Below are 18,402 nucleotides of genomic sequence, written 5' to 3'. Positions count from 1 at the left end.
AGCAACAAAGGCTAGGGACAGCCACCGAGTGAGCTTATAATGGTTTATAGGTGGGGCGGGGGGGTATAACAGTGTTAGAGGGCTTACCTGGCATGTGGGGCCCCAGGCTTAATCCCCTACACTGGAGGGGGAGAGAGAGAGAGAGAGACAGAGAGAGAGAGAGAGACAGAGACAGAGACAGAGACAGAGAGAGACACAGAGAGAGACAGAGAGAATGATAATGAGAACCTTTTCTTTCTTTCTTTTTTGCCAGTCCTGGGGCTTGAACTCAGGGCCTGAGCACTGCACCTGGCTTCTTTTTGCTCAAGGCTAGCAGTCTCCCTCTTGAGCCATAGCACCACTTCTGGCTCTTTTCTATATATGTAGTGCTGAGGAATTGAACCCAAGGCTTCATGGATACAAGGCAAGCACTCTACCACTAGGCCATATTCCCAGCCCAACCTTTTTCTAAATGCCAGTGTAGAGAGCATTTTTATTTGCCTATTTAGGAACTTGATTACTTGTAACTATATTTCCACATTTATGAACTCTGTGTATATAGTTATACCCCTAAACGAAAACTTACTGAATTATATAATATCTACATGGAAATAATAGCTTGATTTTGAAATCTAGACAACACATAATTTCAATCTTATTTTAGTAAAAATAAACTAAGCACAACAAAAACCACCCTGATATGTGCTAAGTGGAACTTAATTGTGTTCTAGTCCTGCATTGCTGTAATATAATATACAAGTTTACCTGCTTGTTTGAGACAGTTGAGCATTTGGAAGAAAGCTTTCCACATGTGCATGTGAGTACAGATTCTTCAGAGTTTTATCATGAAATTACTTTGTATGAACTATAGTTTGGGTTTTATGAATCAGAGGAATTCTTTTTCTTCTGCACTTAGAAGTCACATTCACTTACTATAGCATTCAGGAAAATAATTTCCATAGATGTTACCTGCTTTCCGATCGGGCTTTGGTATAGACACCACAGTGAACTGGTCTTTATCATGTGTGATGTTGCCTCGTAGAACTCTGGAGTCTGTGATTGGCCAGTGGAATGACTATCTAGAGCGGAAAAACCAGTTGGAGCAGTGGATGGAATCAGTGGATCAAAAAGTGGAGCATCCCTTACACCTGCAGCCAGGCCTGAAGGAGAAGTTCTCCCTGCTGGACCACTTTCAGTGCATCGTCTCGGAGGCGGAGGAACGCGCCGGGGCCCTGCAGCGCCTCCCCGCGCAGTGCAGGGAGCTGTTCGAGAAGACCCAGGACGAATCCTTCAAGGAAACCGCTCAGGAGGAGCTGAGGACTCAGTTCCAGGACATAACCACCGTGGCCAAGGTCAGTGTCTTAGCGCCAAGGACGCGTCAAGGTGGAAGGATACAGGGTGGGTTAGAGGACTGAACACCTGGCTTCTCTGAAAATGTGCGTGTTTTTAATAGGGGCATATTACACACAGATGTCTGTTTAACCTTTATTTTCATCTTGATAATGACTGAGGCCTATAACCGATGGAATCTGAAAGACCTAAGTTTAAAATGTGGTGTTGGCTTCTTTTTAAAGTTTAGTTTAATAATTTTATTGTTCTTCTGAATTTTTGTTAAGTACTTGTGAAAAGGGTTCCAATCTGACATGTCAGTGTATGAGTAAAATGCATCATGATCTGACTTGGACACGTTTTAGATGTCTGAGTTTGGGCTCATTACCTAGTGTCTAAAAGCCTGTGTGTCCTTTTATGTTAAATAGTAATTCAGACAATATTCAGAAAGAAGAGCTTCTATGAGCATTAGATGAGAAATTGTGTCGAAAGTACTGAGCAGAATGCTTTATCTCAAGCTAATGGAAAGAGCTATCTGGACAGTAATTAAGATTAGGCAGGTGGTTATGAATCTGGATAACTTAAGGAAACTGAGGCCTAGTGAAGGCAACTCAGAAATATGGTATTTAGGAACAAAGAAGTGCCATCTTTGCATTAGAGAGACACAACAGGATTCATCCCTTCCTGCAGAATGTATTCCTCACCTCGAGAATTGACACTTGTCTGACAGGATATATGAGGTCCTGAGGAAAGACGTGCTTCCTGAAACTTAAGCCACCTCCTACCCCAAAATGCAGAAAGCTGGGGCCTTCTTGTCTCAAGGATAAGGATCTGTTTCCTGGCAGGAGGTATTCTTGCCCTGAAACTCAGAGAGTAACACTAGGTGTGACTAGAGCAAAGACAAAACACCTGTCTTTATATAACTTTGAAGCCAGACCCCTTGCCTTTACCCTAGAAATACCCCCAACACCCCAAGGAGCTCTGTGTGTGTGTGTGTGTGTGTGTGTGTGTGTGTGTGTGTGTGTGTCGGGCATCTGTGTTTGTGTGTCTGTCTGTGTGCGTGTCTTTATCTCCTAGTGAGAGTCCTGCCCTTCTGCTTGTCTGTTTGTCTGCTTTTTGTCTGTTGTTTCCTCTTGTTTACTTAATAAAGCTCTGCCAAGTTTTCTTACCAGGGAGACTTGTCTGGAAATTCTTATTCTGTGATTGAAGTCAAGGACCCTAAGTGAAGAAGGAAAACTTCACTAAACCTCACTTCCTTCGTTTGACAGTTAGGGATACTAGCCAACATTTATTAAACACGGATTTTTATCCTATGCTTACAAAGTAACAATGGCTGCTTCTTTAAAGACTTAATGTCTTTCTAAGATATGAATCTCAAAGAACATCGATGAGTAAGAATGAAGTCTTCTGTTAGCCCGTCAACGTGTGGAGTCTCATCTTTGCCTATAGCAGCTGCCGTTGAAATAGTCTCTCCCTTGTTTCCTAGGAGAAAATGAGGCGAGTGGAAGAGATTGTGAAGGACCACCTCCTGTATTTAGATGCTGTCCAGGAATTCACAGATTGGCTCCATTCCGCCAAGGAAGAACTTCACCGCTGGTCAGACATGTCCGGAGACTCACCGGCCACCCAGAAAAAATTGTCAAAAATTAAGGTTAGAAAATGGACTGATACCATATCACACCATTTCTTGGAGTTTTGAGTGTAGATGGCATATTCTCAATGAGGACTTGGTGGATAAGATTGTTATGTAAAAGTTGCCCTTCCTCATCTTGGGTTAGTTGTTTAGTTTCACACCTCAGTAACTGTAAATATAGATGAGACCAAAGAAACTAATTCAAAGGAATTTTTTACTTGTGAGCCATGTAGGATATCATCTTTGTTCATTTTTGTTGTTATTCAGAATCTGGATGAGTAGAATTGGTGATTTCAAAGAGTCACCTGTTTTTATGCAAATGTGCTTATTGCTATAGGATAGGAAAATGAATATATATATATATACATATACATATATATACCACCTGCTGGGATGACACATATATAACATAATGATGGATTTTTAAGTTCAGGCTCTGGAACCAGAGAGAGACCCTGGGTTGCATCCTTGTCTCTCCTCATTTTCTAGCCATGTCTTTGAGCAAGTCACTTTTGGCAATGTCTCTAAAGAAAAGAAAACGAATAGAATCAGAACCTGCCTCATAGAGTTGCTTTGAGGACTAAATTAGGTCAGTCGTATAAAATAGTTCACATTATACTTGGCACCTAGAGCATGTAAAAATCCAGCAGGTTGGGTAACTGTCCTTCATTGGCTATGGCGTGGCAAGGTGGGAGGGTCAAAGGTAAAGGTCAAGTGTGTACCCGAAGTCAGTAGAATGATCAGTGGCACTTGCAGGGCAGACACCAAGAAGTGCATGATGGCCAGATGGAATGTGATCCATCGGTTAGGGGAATGTTGAAGAGGCAGTTGAGTATTGTTGTTGTTGACCAAGTACCTCCTGGGTGTTTTGTTTGTTTGCTTGTTTTGGTGCCAGTCCTGGGGCTTGAACTCAGAGCCTGGACCCTGTCCCTGGGCTTCTTTTGCTCAATGCTAGTTCTCTATCACTTGAGCCGTTGCTCCATTTCCAGCTTTTTTGGTGGCTCATTGGAGATAAGTCTTAAGGACTTTCTTGCCCGGGCTGGATTTGAACTATGATCCTCAGATCTCAATCTCCTGAGTAGGTAGGACCACAGACCTCAGTGCCCAGCTCACCTTGTAAGTTTTTACAAGCAGAAATAGCACTAATAGATGAACACAGACTAGATGTTGCCTCTAAACTTTTCATTAAATCAATCTATGAAATATCTGTTCTAGTGGCTATAAATATGTTTACTTAAGATCTTAGCCTATTAAGGAAGGCTTATTTATTTTTGATAGACTGTGTTAGTCTGACTCCCAGCAGAACTGAAATGTGATTTTTAAACCCTTGTCTTTTGGAAGGTGATGAAAATAAATAGGAGTCTGTGACTGGAAACACAGCCTTGCCTCCCTGTTCGCTGGCCCATCCATTTAAAGGAAATGCAATTTCACTGACTTAAAGGACCACAAAACCACAGGCATAGATCTAACTCACGCGTTCTCGCCTATTCATCAGTGCCTGAGTCCAGGGGGCCGGGCTGGTGTGTCTCTGGGTGTTGAGACATTTTTGGCTTCTGTGGCCACCAGTACGAGCACTCCCCAAAGTTAATTCCTGGCTATGCTAACGTGGGAGTGCGTGGATCCACAGACTCTGGGTCCTTGTGCTCATTCGCCCCAAGTTCCTAGCAGGACCGTCCCCTCTGCACATATTTGAAAACTTGCAGCCCAAGTGAGTCACAGCCTCCTTGGTTTCCATGGTGACATTCCATTACAGGAGCTGATAGATTCCAGAGAGATCGGGGCCGGCCGCCTGGGCCGAGTGGAGTCCCTGGCCCCTGCAGTGAGACAGAACACAGCTGCCAGTGGGTGTGAGCGCCTGCACACGGAGATGCAGGCCCTGCGCGCCGACTGGAAGCAGTGGGAAGACAGCGTGCTCCAGACGCAGAGCAGCCTGGAGGGTCTGCTCAGTCAGATGGCGCTCTCGGAGCGGGAGTTCTCGGGGCAAGTGGCTCAGCTCGAGCAGGCCCTGGAAGAGTTAGGGGCCCTGCTACAGACTTGCGCCCAGCAGCTAACTCTCCTGGAGGGCAGGAACACGGATCAGGAGATTGTGGAATGCTGGCACAAAGGACGAGTAAGTTGCTTTCCTGTTTGTGGTTGGTGGTTACGTTGAAATGTATATATATATTACTTGTTTTGCCTCTCCTTAGTTGTTTAGAAAAAGGAAGCGTGCAATCTTCATACTTGAAAGAAGTCTTTATGCAGTTGTAATTGCAAAGCCTGCTCTCTCTCTTTTTTTCATAAATCAAATGTTGGTAAAAAGTAACGTGAGTGTTAGGGTTGGGGGGGGGAGGAGATATTAATTCCTGTAGGAAACATGTTACAAGTGAAAGCATTTTGTTTTCCTTCCTATGGTGCAAGACTTTGTAATACTGCTTCAGCCATTCTGTCTGTGGGTAGAGGCATAAATAGACAAAGTAGTCATGGCTGTTTTCTTGCCAGTTAACCATTTCAAACAAGTCATGGCTGTGAAAGACACATGGGGCAGTCAGTCTCAGTACAGCTTGTGGTCTTCACCCTGCCTAGCCTTCCTGTGGGTGGTTTTGACAGTTCTGCTTGCATTAGCTCCTTAATACACATTCATACAGTGTCTCCTGTCCTGCTTTACCGGTCACCTCTGAGCCTTTAAAAACAAAAACAAATGACAAGTTCTTCCAGAAAGGGAGGAGACGGAGCAGAAACTGGGAGTGAAGACAGGGCAGAAGTTAAAAATCCTCATCTTTTCTTTGACCGTATCATCGTACCTTTGAAAGCTTCTGCAGTATTTGCAGTTTTACAAAGCCCACAATCACGGCTGTCCTTAAAAGGAAGTTTAGTGAAGTCAACTCCTCTGCTTCTATTTATATGATAATCATTTCAAAATACTTCAGGTCACTTCCAGGCCAAAGTCATGAATTTTTCAGCAGTTGTCTTGTTTTCAATCAGAATAAAACTTTATCATCACTTCTAGGATCTGCTACTTTATTTGTAATGGCTCTAGGCTGTTTTGTTTTCGTGAGTTCAGGCACAGCAATTAGTTCTGTAAAACAGGGACAAAGAAGTGGGAAATAGTTCCAAGTGGTCTGATTATGAGAAAGTCAGTTACAGTGTGTTTTTAACCCCTTTTTATTTTTCCTTGTTTTTGACTTATTTTTGTTTCCCTTCATTCCATGAATGAGTAGTTTTCTCTCTTTCTTTCTTTCTTGCTTGCTTGCATGCTGCGCCAGTTCTAGAGCCTGCATCCTGTTCCTGAGATTTTTTTGCTCAGCCACTGGCCCACTTCTTGTTTGGGGGTGCATAATTGGAGACAAGTGTCTCATGAACCTTCCTGCTATAGCTAGCTTCAAACTGTGATCCTCAGATCTCAACCTCCTGAGTAGGATGACAGGCGTGAACCACCAGCACCCAGCTCTTTTTCTTTGTTTCTTCAAAGAAAGGTTTGGTTGTCCCTTGAGAATGTGACTGGCTTGGCTATTGTTGTTCCTCACATTGGTGCTAATGCTGTAACTCACAGGCGATCTCCGATCTCATGTAACACGATGTGCAGGCTCTGCTGTACTAATGATTAAGGATGGCCGGCCTCTGCCTGTACCGGGGCCTCATCCACACTTGGCTCTTTGCTAAAGGGTTTGAGGACTATGGTACACTGCCTCTCAGTAGTCACATTTTATTCCTAGTAGTGTCATTTTCTATTAAAATGACAATGAAGGTGTTAAAAAAATTTGATATGAGTCCAGGGCTTGAATTAAGGGCCTGGGTGCTGTCCCTGAACTTTGTTGCCCAAGGCCAGTAGTACTCTACAACGTAACCATATCTCTACTTCCACGTACTTTTTGGCGGAGATAAAAGTCTCATGGGCTTTCTTGCCTGGACTACATTCAAACTACTACTACTACATTCTCAGCCTCCTGAGTAACTAGGATTACAGGAATGAACAACCAGTGTCCAACTAAAATAATGTTTATAAAATAGCAGGTTTGCCCGGGCTCCGATGGCCGTGTTTGGATCTTAGAAGGCTGTCATCCCGGGCAATCATAGCAATAATCTCCAAATCCCATGAGGATTTATTTTATACATTTGAATGGTAGAGCTCAAGAAATCCTTAAACACAAGAATGAATGGTCTATAAACTATAATATGGTGTTGCAAAAGACCATATGTGTTGTGTTCTCCAAATTTACTTATTTTAAAGTTTGTTCACTTATCAGTGTGCTAATACAGAAATTTCCTTTGGCTGTAGGAAGAAAATAAATGTATGCTAGGACTTACCTGATTCAAAGGTATAAAATCCAAATTAGAATTTATGTAAGGAAAGGCTCTACCAACATATTTTAATTTGTTTTAAATTTATTTTTTAATATTTATGCATCATTTATTCAAATACTTGTTTGTTCATTTAGTTTTACAATACTAGGGTTTGAACTCAGCCCCATACTTGTTAAGAAAGTACTCTACTGCTTTTGTCACACCTGCAACACTTATGCAGTCTACTTGTTTTCCAGGTAAGAGTTTACATGCTTTCCTAAGGCTGTGCTCTTCTTACTGTGCCAGTTGCATAGCTGAGATTATCGATGCAAACCATGCTGCCTGGTTTATTCATTGAAATAGGGGCTTCCTACATTTTTGCCATGGCTAGCTTATTGTCAATACTCCGTCTTCTCATTCTCTGCTTACCAAGTAACTGGGATTACCAATGTGAGCCACTATGCTTAGCTTTTGAATATTTTGTTTGTTTTTGTTTGTTGTTGTTGTTTTTTTGGCCAGTCCTGGGCCTTGGACTCAGGGCCTAAGCACTGTCCCTGGCTTCTTCCCGCTCAAGGCTAGCACTCTGCCACTTGAGCCACAGCGCCGCTTCTGGCCGTTTTCTCTATATGTGGTGCTGGGGAATCGAACCTAGGGCCTCGTGTATCCGAGGCAGGCACTCTTGCCACTAGGCTATATCCCCAGCCCAGCTTTGAATATTTTAATGTAAAGTTTTGGGCAAATCTTGTCACTTTAAATGTCACCCAATTTCTAAATGACTTCAGTACTTTTGGAGTCAGCGATAGGCTTCTTTAGAACCCCTTGAACCCCTTTAGAACCCCTTGAATGAAAGGTTAAATATGGTGTCAAACAGTTATTTGGGGTTTAGCATTTGGAGTTTCAGAGAGAAACTTCCTAGTGGCTGCTCATGAGTTTTCTAAGTTAGAGTGTGTTTAACACTGTAGTTCAGGCCCTGAGCTAAGTGAAGAGTGCACCAACCACGAGCCCTCATCCCAGCACTCCTGATCAGCCCGGGTAGAAAGACAGGTCTGAACAAAAGGAGGCGCTCAGTCACTAAGCTCACCCGCCTGTGAAGCCACAGCTGCAAAGTGGGGCTGAGGAGAAGTGGGGGAAGCTGGTACTGGCCTGATTCCTGAGGCATGACCACGACTGGGCCAGGTGGCTAAGGCGGAGGAAAGGCGCCATGCTGTGAACTTACTGACGAAGGAGATGTAGAAGAAGAAACTGGAGAACAGGAGGCAAGTTAGAAGAACATCGTGCCATTCCAGAAAGGAATGCTGTACATGTGAGCAGGGGGAGGGTGGGGAGAGACAGTATGCAGAGGTAAAGGGGTAGGTGGTTCAAGGGGTTAAGACAGAGACCAGACCTGGGCATCTCTGGGATGGAGTGACAGGGTACTCAGATGGAGAGGTAGGATGCTTCTCTTTCTTCTGACTGGAATCTTCCAGTGCTCAGTCCTGCTATACACAGGCTATGAATACAGCACAGACCAAGAATTCTGAAAAGTGTTAGCAAAAAAAAAAAAAAAAAAAGAAAGGAAGGAAGGAAGGAAGGAAGGAAAGAAAGAAACTTTAGGACTCAGCTAAAAGACCAAATATATGTTTAGTAGTTATTGAGGAAGGAGAAGAGCAGATAGCTAAAGGCACATAGTCTACTCCACAGAATAATAGCAGAACAAATTTGTGTCTTGAAAAGGAGAAAAAGCCATGTATGAGAAATTTTTAGAACATTCAACAAACCAGATCAGGAAAGAAAAAAACAAACAAACAAAAAAACACCTCTCCAGGACAATTACGGCGAAAACATCAAGCACAGAAAACAAAGAAAGACAACTAAAATTTGAAGAAAGAAACACACAGATCACTTACATTGGAAAACCTATCAGAATAACAGCAGATTTCTCAGAGAGCTTTGAATGATGCACTTGAAGCACTGCACACAATCAACTGCCAACCCAGAAGGCAAATCTTTCATTTAATAACTGAAAGACAGATAAAATCATTCCACGATAAACAAGCGCTAAGATAGCTGACCTCCACTCCACTGTTACAGCCAAAGATTCCCAAAGACTTCCTTCACACAGCAGATGACCATGAACACAAAAAACGTATGGAGAAAACATATGCCACCAGGGGAGTAGATACAGAGAAGATGAGGAAGAGAGAGGCATTTTATATATAGCAGATGGTATATTCTTTGAAATAACTTTTCTTCACCTTTGGACAATATGCAAATGTCTCACTGGCAATGATCTAGTCCAACTATTTATTAAGCAATGTAGTCTGTGCTCTCTTTTCTTCTCACTGTAAGCACTTGCCCACTTACACATGTATCAAGTTTATATTTAATGTTGGAAGTCTGTCCATGGCTGTCACGGATCATGGGGGTGGGATGAGGGGACTAGAACCCGTCTCATTGGTCCTTGGATCATATTGTACCTATCCATTCCTCACTGTATAATAAGATTTGCGCAAACATATATAAAGACATGAAAATTACTTAGTTCCAGTGCTTGTTCTTCTTTCTCCTTGTATTCTGTTAGGAGATCCTGGAGACTCTCAAGAAGGCAGAGCCTATGACAGAAGATCTCAAGTCTCAACTGAATGAACTCTGCCGGTTTTCCAGGGACCTGAGCACATACAGTGGAAAAGTGTCTGGAATGATTAAAGAATATAATTGGTAAGTGTGCACCTCCTTGGTGAGATGATCTCATTGGGTAACCCAGGCTGACCTAGAATTCCCGCACTCCCATGGTCCTATGCCTCTGCCTTGAGAGAAGCAGGGGCAGATCACTGTACTTAGCTTCAGAATACTTTTTTATACAAAGTAGATGCTACGCCGACATGGTGATACACACCTGTAGTGCCAGCTAATCAGAAAGCTGATGTGGACAATCATGTGAACTCAGGAGTTGGAGAGCAACCTAGGCAACACAGCAAGACTATTCCAAAGTAAATTGTAACAACAAAAACTTGAATTGAACTTTAGAATTCTTATCTTAGATTGTGATTTCAATAAAAATACCAACTAAGCATTAAATAATTGCTAAATTAAATAACTACCCCAAGAACTGCTGATTACATAAAATGTTACTTGAATCACTTGATTGGTTTTCCTTCCATTAAATTTTCAAATCCTGTGTTCAGCCTTTGTTTGCAAGCATCCAAGAGCTGCCAGAATAAAGAACAGATTTTACAGCAAAGATTTCAAAAGGCCTACAGGGATTTCCAGCAGTGGTTGGTGAATGCAAAAATCACTACTGCCAAATGTTTTGATATACCTCAGAATATTAATGAAGTTTCAGCAAGTCTTCAGAAAATCCAGGTGAGAGTCCTTTTCAGTTGTTTCTAACAATAGTACTAAAGTGAATTAATAGGTGCTTCTAGATTTTCTTTTAGCATTACATATTAAAGTTTTATCTAGCTAAAATTCAAGTTTTAAATCTCCCTTGAAACAAAGAGAAACTCATCTATTCATGTGCACAAATGTGTGTTATTTTGTGTACTATGTTGTCTTAGGAAGTAATAAAGGCCTTCCTTAAGGAACAAGCATGGTGCCTGAACTCTCTAAGTGGGATCTTTCTCTGTGTTTTCACACTAGCCCTATCTGCTAGATAGTGTGTTGTTGTTGTTTTTTGTTTGGGTCTCTTGTCTAGTCTTTTCTTCACCTGACTGAACCTTCATGATGCAATTTCACACAGAACTTTCAAATCCAATATTTTATGGATACAGAAGTTGCATTGCCTTTCATAATTGTGTGTGTATTTATACCCTAGCGGTTTGAGTACATGCTTATCAAAGTTCAATTTTCCCCCCTTGATGTCAAATGGAGGTGGAAAACTACCTACACATGCGTGCCTCCTGTGTGAATTTCTCTGCCAGAAGCAGCCCTGAAGCGTTGTCCCCATCTACCTCAGTCTTTTGAGTCCCCAATGTCATAGGACACCTCTTGCTCAGAAAGTTTGCTCCTGTGAAATTCACTCAGCTTTGCCCCAGGCTGGGGAGTAGAACTTTGGAACTTCAATCACCAGTTTACAGAAACCCAGAGCTGTTTCTGAGGGCAATCTTTTCTGTCACCCTCAGCTTAGGTCTTGTTTTTGTACAAATCTTCCATCTATTAAAACAGATGTCCTAGTGAACTTCTGTAGTAGTCCACTTTTCCTGACTGTAATGACATATCCAAAGAAGGCTACATTCTAAAGAAAATTGGACCTTCATGATGAAATAGCGTGACCGGGTCTGGCTAGCGCCATTTTGGCCACATGGTGGATGGTAGCATCTGGCATCTTGTCTTCATGCGGGGGAAAGGTGAAGCCCCCACCTCCCAGGTGAAAAGCATCCCTGAATCCCAGAGGCAGGGACAGGCACTTGGTTGATAGGTGACTAAATCTGTCAGTCCAGTGCTTGGGACTGATCGTTTCCTGTGACCCTACCCCCTGAGCTGACCCTATTTAGGCCCAGACCGGCTCAGACGCCATTACACCTTGTCAGGCGTTTCTGTGTTCATTTCTTGTCTCCTGTCTCCTGATTCTTCTCCAGTCACCATGGTGCCCCACTTCAGTTCTCCATTGAAGCTGAATTTCTTTGTGGTATTGTTTATGTTCTTTCTTTCCTCTCTGGCCTTCATGGCTCAGTTTACTAACAGTGTTGGGTGTATTTGTGGGCTGCTGGTCTTTGGACAGGAGTCTACCATGCAGTTGCTGGCCTTTTAATATAAGACTCCAAGATTCAAACTCTTAAAATGTGGCTTCTCTGGTTTCCTGCCTTATCACAGTGATGCTGAAGGTCCAAGGCTATGGATGATGGTGTCATCTGCTCAGCTCTTGTAAGGACCTGATGATAAATGGCACCACAGTGGCAGGAGCAGGTGACTAGATCATCAAACAGGAAGCTAATGAGACTAGGAAGTGACTAGTCTTGTTCCTTTAGAAAAGCAGTGAGGAACTTCCAGCCCAGGAATCATAGAAGGCCTATGAAATTACTTGATTCCTGAGGGGTCAGACACATATGTCTCTCATGGGCTTCCTGTGACCTGTCTGCTTCTATTAATACGTTTGTATGGCCTGAAAATGTTGTTATAAATATTCAAATAGCCTTGGTCAGGGAATAGGTTCCCTAACCTTACCCCCAAAAGAAATACCCGTTCATGAAAACAAGCAGTTCCTTCAAAGATTTCAAGCCTCCTCTTAAGCCCTGCCCTTTGACATCACCCTGCTTTCCACTTTATTTATGTATTATCGAATTATTAATAGTTCCTAAGATAGCTCACAGACATTTTGGGAAAACAAGTCAGAATTTTCACTGATAGATAAAATACTTTGCAATTTGATTATTAAGGTGTGTACCTAAAGCATGCAATGAAAAGTAGTTTAAACTGGGCACCAGTTGTGGCTCATTCCTGTAGTCCTCGCTGCTTTGGAGGCTGAGATCTGAGATCTAAGGATCAAGGTTCAAAGCCATCCCAGGCAGAAAAGTCTGTGAGACTCTTATCTCCAATAAACTATTCAGAAAAGCTGAAAGTAGCGTTGTGGCTCAAGTGGTGGAGTACTAGCCATGAGCACAAAGAGGTTCAGGTACAGCACCTTGGCCCTGAGTCCAAGTCCCAGGACCAGCATTTAAAAAAAAAAAAGTAGTTTTTTTTTTCTGCTCTTTGATTTTACTGAGAAATACCTAGAAAGAAATACCTTAAAGAATTTTAGACCATGGAATATTTTATTTTAGTTCATTTTCTGCTTCTTTGCAGGAGTTTATGTCAGAAAGTGAAAATGGACAACACAAGCTAAACATGATGCTGTCCAAAGGAGAACTTCTGAGCTCTCTGCTGACCAAGGAGAAAGCGAAAAGTATCCAGGACAAAGTTGCAGCTGCAAAAGAAGATTGGAGAAGTTTTCATTCGAATCTTCACCAGAAGGAATCTGCCCTGGAGGTACGGTAGTGTCAGCCAGGGGGACTGGTTCTGTGTAGCTCATTGTTGACGGTCATGAACCCTCATGCACAGTGTCAGTATATCATGGGACATGGCAATGAGTTTGGCCATGGCTCTTGGCATTATAAATAGCCAATTCATATGCAAATGATAACTGTGCTATGTGCCTCAATCCTAAGAGTGTCAGTGGACGTGAAGAATGAGGTGGCTTCCCTTGAGGGAAGGAAATCCTCCCAGACTTTTTGCCCATGTGCTTTCCCAGAGGGAGCAACCAGCTTCACATTTCCCCGTGTCACTCCGTCTTCTGCTCGAAATGTCTGCCATTTGGAATCTGTTGTAGGAGAGTGAAGGCAGGTTGTGACCAATGCACGTGTCAGGCTGTAGAATTTAGGAGGTATGTGTGCAAAGACGCAGTGCTTCTGCTTTTTCATTTCCCCTAGTTTCCTGTTACCCTAACATCATGCCACAATACATTCATTTTTTTTCTACGTTGTATATCAACTTTTCTCTCAGGAGAAAGTATAGAGAAATGGTTGCTGTCTTGCTGGCCAAATAGATCCATGATGTGATGATGACAAAACAGATAATAATAGAGAATTGCTATTTCGAAAGAGAATTCTGTATTTACTCGGTTCTTTTCCAACCCAAGACCATTTGGAGCAAGTGGATTCTCATGACAGACATCCCCAATTTAATAAAGAGGCAAGCCATGCCGGAGGGCATGGGAATTTACCCTCAGCCCTCTGAGAGTCATTAGTGCAATGTGGTCAGCGCTCTCACACTTGGGCTGGGTTATGTACTGAGATGTACGATGTTGCATGCAAGATTATCTTGTTCAAGAAGTGCCCAAGCGTAGGGAAGTAGGTCAGGAATGGCCAGCTTTGTTAATCTGCCTGTCCTCATGACAGGCATAACTATTTTATTTGATCCGTTTCTACCTTTCTCCTCCACTTTTTTCCCAATAAGAAGAGGCAATTAATAAATGTCCAGAAATGAGCCAGGAACTATGGGAGTGATACAAGAGAGCCTGTCTCTTGCCACACCACTGGAAGTTCACTTTCTGAAGGGTAGCTGAGAGACAGTTGTAATTTAATATAGGTGTGTTCTGGGTTGGGAGCTGGCATTCATTGGCAGATGGCACTGAGTCTATTTGAAGAAGTCAAGGAAGGTGCCCAGAGAAGTGACATTTAAATTGAACCTTGAAGCATCATCATTCTTTGAGTTTGCTAAGATTCACATGAATTTCACATAGAAGGAACTGAATGTCCACAGAGTGTCATGAACACTAACTATGAATTGTGAATGTTGAAAAAGTTTTCATATTGACATGAAGTTTTGCAAGAAAAACAACAGAGATACTGGAAGCAAAGTATGAAGGCCAGATAGTAAAATGTCAAACTGTAATTTGACCTTGATCCTTAACTATGACTTTAAGGTCAGTATGGGCTACATAGTGGACCCTGTCAAAAGAAAGAAAGAAAGAGAATGAAAGAAAGAAAGAGGGAGGAAGGGAGGGAGGGAGGGGAGAGGGAGGAAGGAAGGAAGGGAAGGGGAAGAAGGAGAAGAAAAGGAAGGGACTTAGCCTTAGATAAAGCTATTTAAATTGCTGATTTTCAAGCATTTATTGGCTTCATATAGAAGCACAAGTAACAAATTCAAATTCACCTTACTCTACTACTTTGTAAAGGATATCCCACAGCTAGACATTGGTGGTTTACACTTAAAATCCTAGCCACTCAGAAAGCTCAGATTCAGAGAATCATGATTTGAAGCCCTCGTAGAGAGAACATCTTAGGAGATTATGTCTCGAAAATAACCAGCCAAATGTCAGTCTGGAAGCATGGCTCAACCGGCAGAGCTCCCACTGAGCAAGCAAATTGGGTGGGCATAATGCCTTGAGTTCAAATCCAAGTACCAGAAAAAAAAAGAGGCAGAGATGGTAGATACCTTTGCAATAGTGAAATGGCAACCCTATATCACATTATTGTCCCACTTCCAAGCTATAGCTTTCCTGTCCCAGAATATCTGTGGACGGATTCATAGTACTAACGAGCATATAATGACATTTGGTTTTTCTCCCCTTAATATTCAGAACAAACTTTTTAAGAGACGTAGCAAGTATGTCCATTACATATGTATTGGCTTTAAGTGAATGACTTCAGCTGGCGTCCCCTCCCCGTGTTATCTGAACCCTCGCAGAATCTGAAGATCCAGATGAAGGATTTCGAAGTAAGTGCAGAGCCTATACAGACCTGGCTGAGCAAAACGGAGAAGCTGGTGCAGGAAAGCAGCAACCGCCTGTATGACCTGCCTGCCAAGAGGAGAGAGCAGCAGAAGCTCCAGGTGATAGGCCGGGCCAGCTGCCTGAGAGCATCTTCATCCCTCCCTCTGCCCACCCAATCTGGGACCACATGCATGCTGGGCACCCTGCATTTAGGTGATACACCGTGAGGTGTAGCGCCTCCTGTCCTCTTTGACCAACTTCACGTTTGCCTGACGTTCCTCTGAGGTGTGACTGCTTGTCTTCCTGTAGTGCGCCACTGTGTGTAGCTTGGAAATCCTACAGCCTTCAGGGAGCTCCATCGATCGCTTGCCAGTGTGTTTATCTCCCTGTCCTTGGAGCCAGAGCTCCGTCTGCCGTGTGCTTTCCCCAGCCTCCGAATGGTAACTCGCTGCTTGTGCTTTTCAGTCTGTCCTTGAGGAAATCCACTGCTATGAGCCTCAGCTCCACAGGCTGAAAGAGAAAGCTCGGCAGCTGTGGGAAGGACAAGCTGCCAGCAAGAGCTTTGTGCACAGAGTGTCGCAGCTGTCTTCTCAGTATCTAGCGCTAAGCAATGTAACCAAGGTAACTAACGCCTGTGCTGTGTGTGAGGGTGATATGGATGGCTGGAAAGTGGTATTGTGTGTAACACACACACACACACACACGGGTGGTGACTCCAGCTCAGCTGCTTCCCCAGACTTGCAGTTCAAGGTTCGCCTTGTGTGATTAGATACCGCAGTGTGGTTCTCTGAAATGGCAAAGGAGGTACCAGAGACTAAAGGCACTTCCCATCTCTATCATGACGCCCCAATACTCCTGTCAATATGAAAACCATATGCTCCCCGGGGCTTTGACTTTTGAAGTCTTGATGCCTAAGGATAAGTCAAAATTAAGAGTTTCTGCTCGAAAGAACTTCAGGTTAAATTATACTCGAAAAACATGAGCTCAAAGAAGTTTAAAAATTCAGTGTGGTTAATGTTTTTTGAATTTGTCCCAAGTCCATTCATTCATGAGAATAGTTAAGGATGAATCGATTGGGGATTTCACTTCAGATCCTAAAGTCGAGCTCAGAATTCACAGTGATTCCTCACATAGCTTATAGTAAAGTAGGTGGAACTCCGAGACCACATTGAGAACACTTGGCCTGAGCACTCTCCCTGGCTTCTTTTTTTACTCAAAGCTAGCACTCTACCACTTGAGCCGCAGCGCCACTTCTGGCTTTTTCTATATATGTGGTGCTGAGGAATCAAACCCAGGGCTTCATGTATATGAGGCAAGCCTTCTACCACTAAGCCATATTCCTAGCCCAGGGTATCTGTTTTTGATTGAGTCTTTTCTTTCATGTGCCCTCCCCTATTGTACTGAGAGGATTTTTCTGGTCTGCTCATTTGAGTCTTCAGTGAACATTGTTGAGATTGTCACAGCAATATTGGTCTTCCTATAATCTTAAGTATATACACATGTTTATTTGATGAATGAATTAATTTTTTCGTTCTTTAGAGGCTCTGGCATATCTAAAGTTAGAATGAGTGAGAACAACTTTCTGTTCATTGGTATTTACTCAGATCTTTCAGAAGTCATAGAATCTCTAATGCTTTAGGAACTGTAGACTATTCTTACAAAGTCTTCACTGTTTCGGATATGGCCTGCAATAGGTGAACCCCTTGTTGATCGAAAGCTAAAGACAAGTGTGATTAGAATCCAAAGTGACACATCAGGAAGAGATTTTACTGATTTTTGAAAAATGGTGATTTACATAAAGGTGTCGAGGGACAGCAAATTCTAATGGTTCTGCTTTCGGGCTTAGTTTCGTTTCGTTTGTTTTGTTTTCCACTTAGGATGATGTCTCCTGTATGGGAGGAGTTCACACTTGAACCTTAATTCTGTAGCAAGTGAATGACAGAGGTAGTCATTGCAGACCAACCGCTGGCTTTCCGTCGTGTGGAGCCGCAGGCTCTGCGGGAGTCTCTGGGGAGTGGGCGGCTAGACGTGGGTCTCTCTGTCCTTTGCAGGAGAAAGTATCGAGGCTGGACAGGATTGTGGCGGAGCACAGTCAGTTCTCTCTCGGGATGAAAGACTTACAAGACTGGATGACCGACGCGGTTCACATGCTGGACTCCTACTGTCACCCCACATCGGACAAAAGCGTGCTGGACAGCAGGATGCTCAAGCTGGAGGTGTGCTCCCTTAGAGATCTCTGCCTTACTCAGCCCCTGGGCTTCAACGTAGCTCACGCCTTCATCCACCGCGCCTGGCAGTGCACCACTGTGTCTTTGCTTTGTGGGAGTGGTGGTGTAAGATTGTTACTCTTGAGCAGACCTCAGTTATGTGACCCTAGACGTAGGGTCAAAAGACCATCAAATAAAACCCAAATTAGTTATTTTATTGATGGCAGGCTGGGGTCATTTTAAATTGGATCACATCCATGTTTACTTGGGGGACATATTTTGATGCTGAGTTTTACAGGGTTAAAAGCATTGTTCCTTTTGTTCAACTTCCTTGGCTGCCTGGATCAGTCGTCAGCCCCTCCCATGCTGAAGGGCCAGTGTTAATGAATTTGTGATGAAAGTAATGAGTCTGCATCCGTGGATCTCTCCTTTGTCTCCTGCGTGGCCTCTAGCCGGTTATGGCTGTGTCTTGACACCGGGAAATGGAAGTTGAATGAAATGTGGCCTTTGTCTCCCAGCCTTGCCTCCTCTGAGCCTGAAGTTGAGAGGCAGGAGACAATAGCACATCTGCAGATGCGGGTGAGGCTGTTGGGGACACGCACAGGAGTGTGGAGTTGAGAGGCTGAGCCGGATCTGGGGAGTTATTAAGAATAATAGAAGAATTCCTCTGGCAGAAGTGTGGGCATAGATCTTAAAATGTTGCCGCAGAAAGGAAATAGCTAGCAGAAGCCAGAGGCAAGAATGCAAGAAGTTGCTTCTCAGACTAGCCTCCCCCCCCCCTTTTTTTTTTGTACAATGGACATGGGGACCAGAAGAGGGCTGGATGG

The 18,402-nt window shown here is 43.3% G+C and overlaps 1 protein-coding gene across 1 annotated transcript in view; it reads left to right on the top strand.

Moving 5' to 3' along the window:
• Syne1 (spectrin repeat containing nuclear envelope protein 1) overlaps window positions 1-18,402 on the top strand; it is a 367,506-nt gene that overhangs the window by 167,413 nt on the left and 181,691 nt on the right. Inside the window, 9 exon segments of the mRNA XM_048354307.1 lie at window positions 1,022-1,331; window positions 2,795-2,959; window positions 4,695-5,051; window positions 9,762-9,898; window positions 10,366-10,543; window positions 12,962-13,144; window positions 15,344-15,487; window positions 15,834-15,989; window positions 17,420-17,584. Of these exon segments, the coding sequence (XP_048210264.1) occupies window positions 1,022-1,331; window positions 2,795-2,959; window positions 4,695-5,051; window positions 9,762-9,898; window positions 10,366-10,543; window positions 12,962-13,144; window positions 15,344-15,487; window positions 15,834-15,989; window positions 17,420-17,584 (1,795 nt within the window).

Source organism: Perognathus longimembris, chromosome 9 (genome assembly GCF_023159225.1).
Source record: "Perognathus longimembris pacificus isolate PPM17 chromosome 9, ASM2315922v1, whole genome shotgun sequence".
In the NCBI taxonomy this organism is placed as follows: Eukaryota; Metazoa; Chordata; class Mammalia; order Rodentia; family Heteromyidae; genus Perognathus; species Perognathus longimembris.
This window is presented reverse-complemented; position numbering and strand designations above follow the sequence as displayed.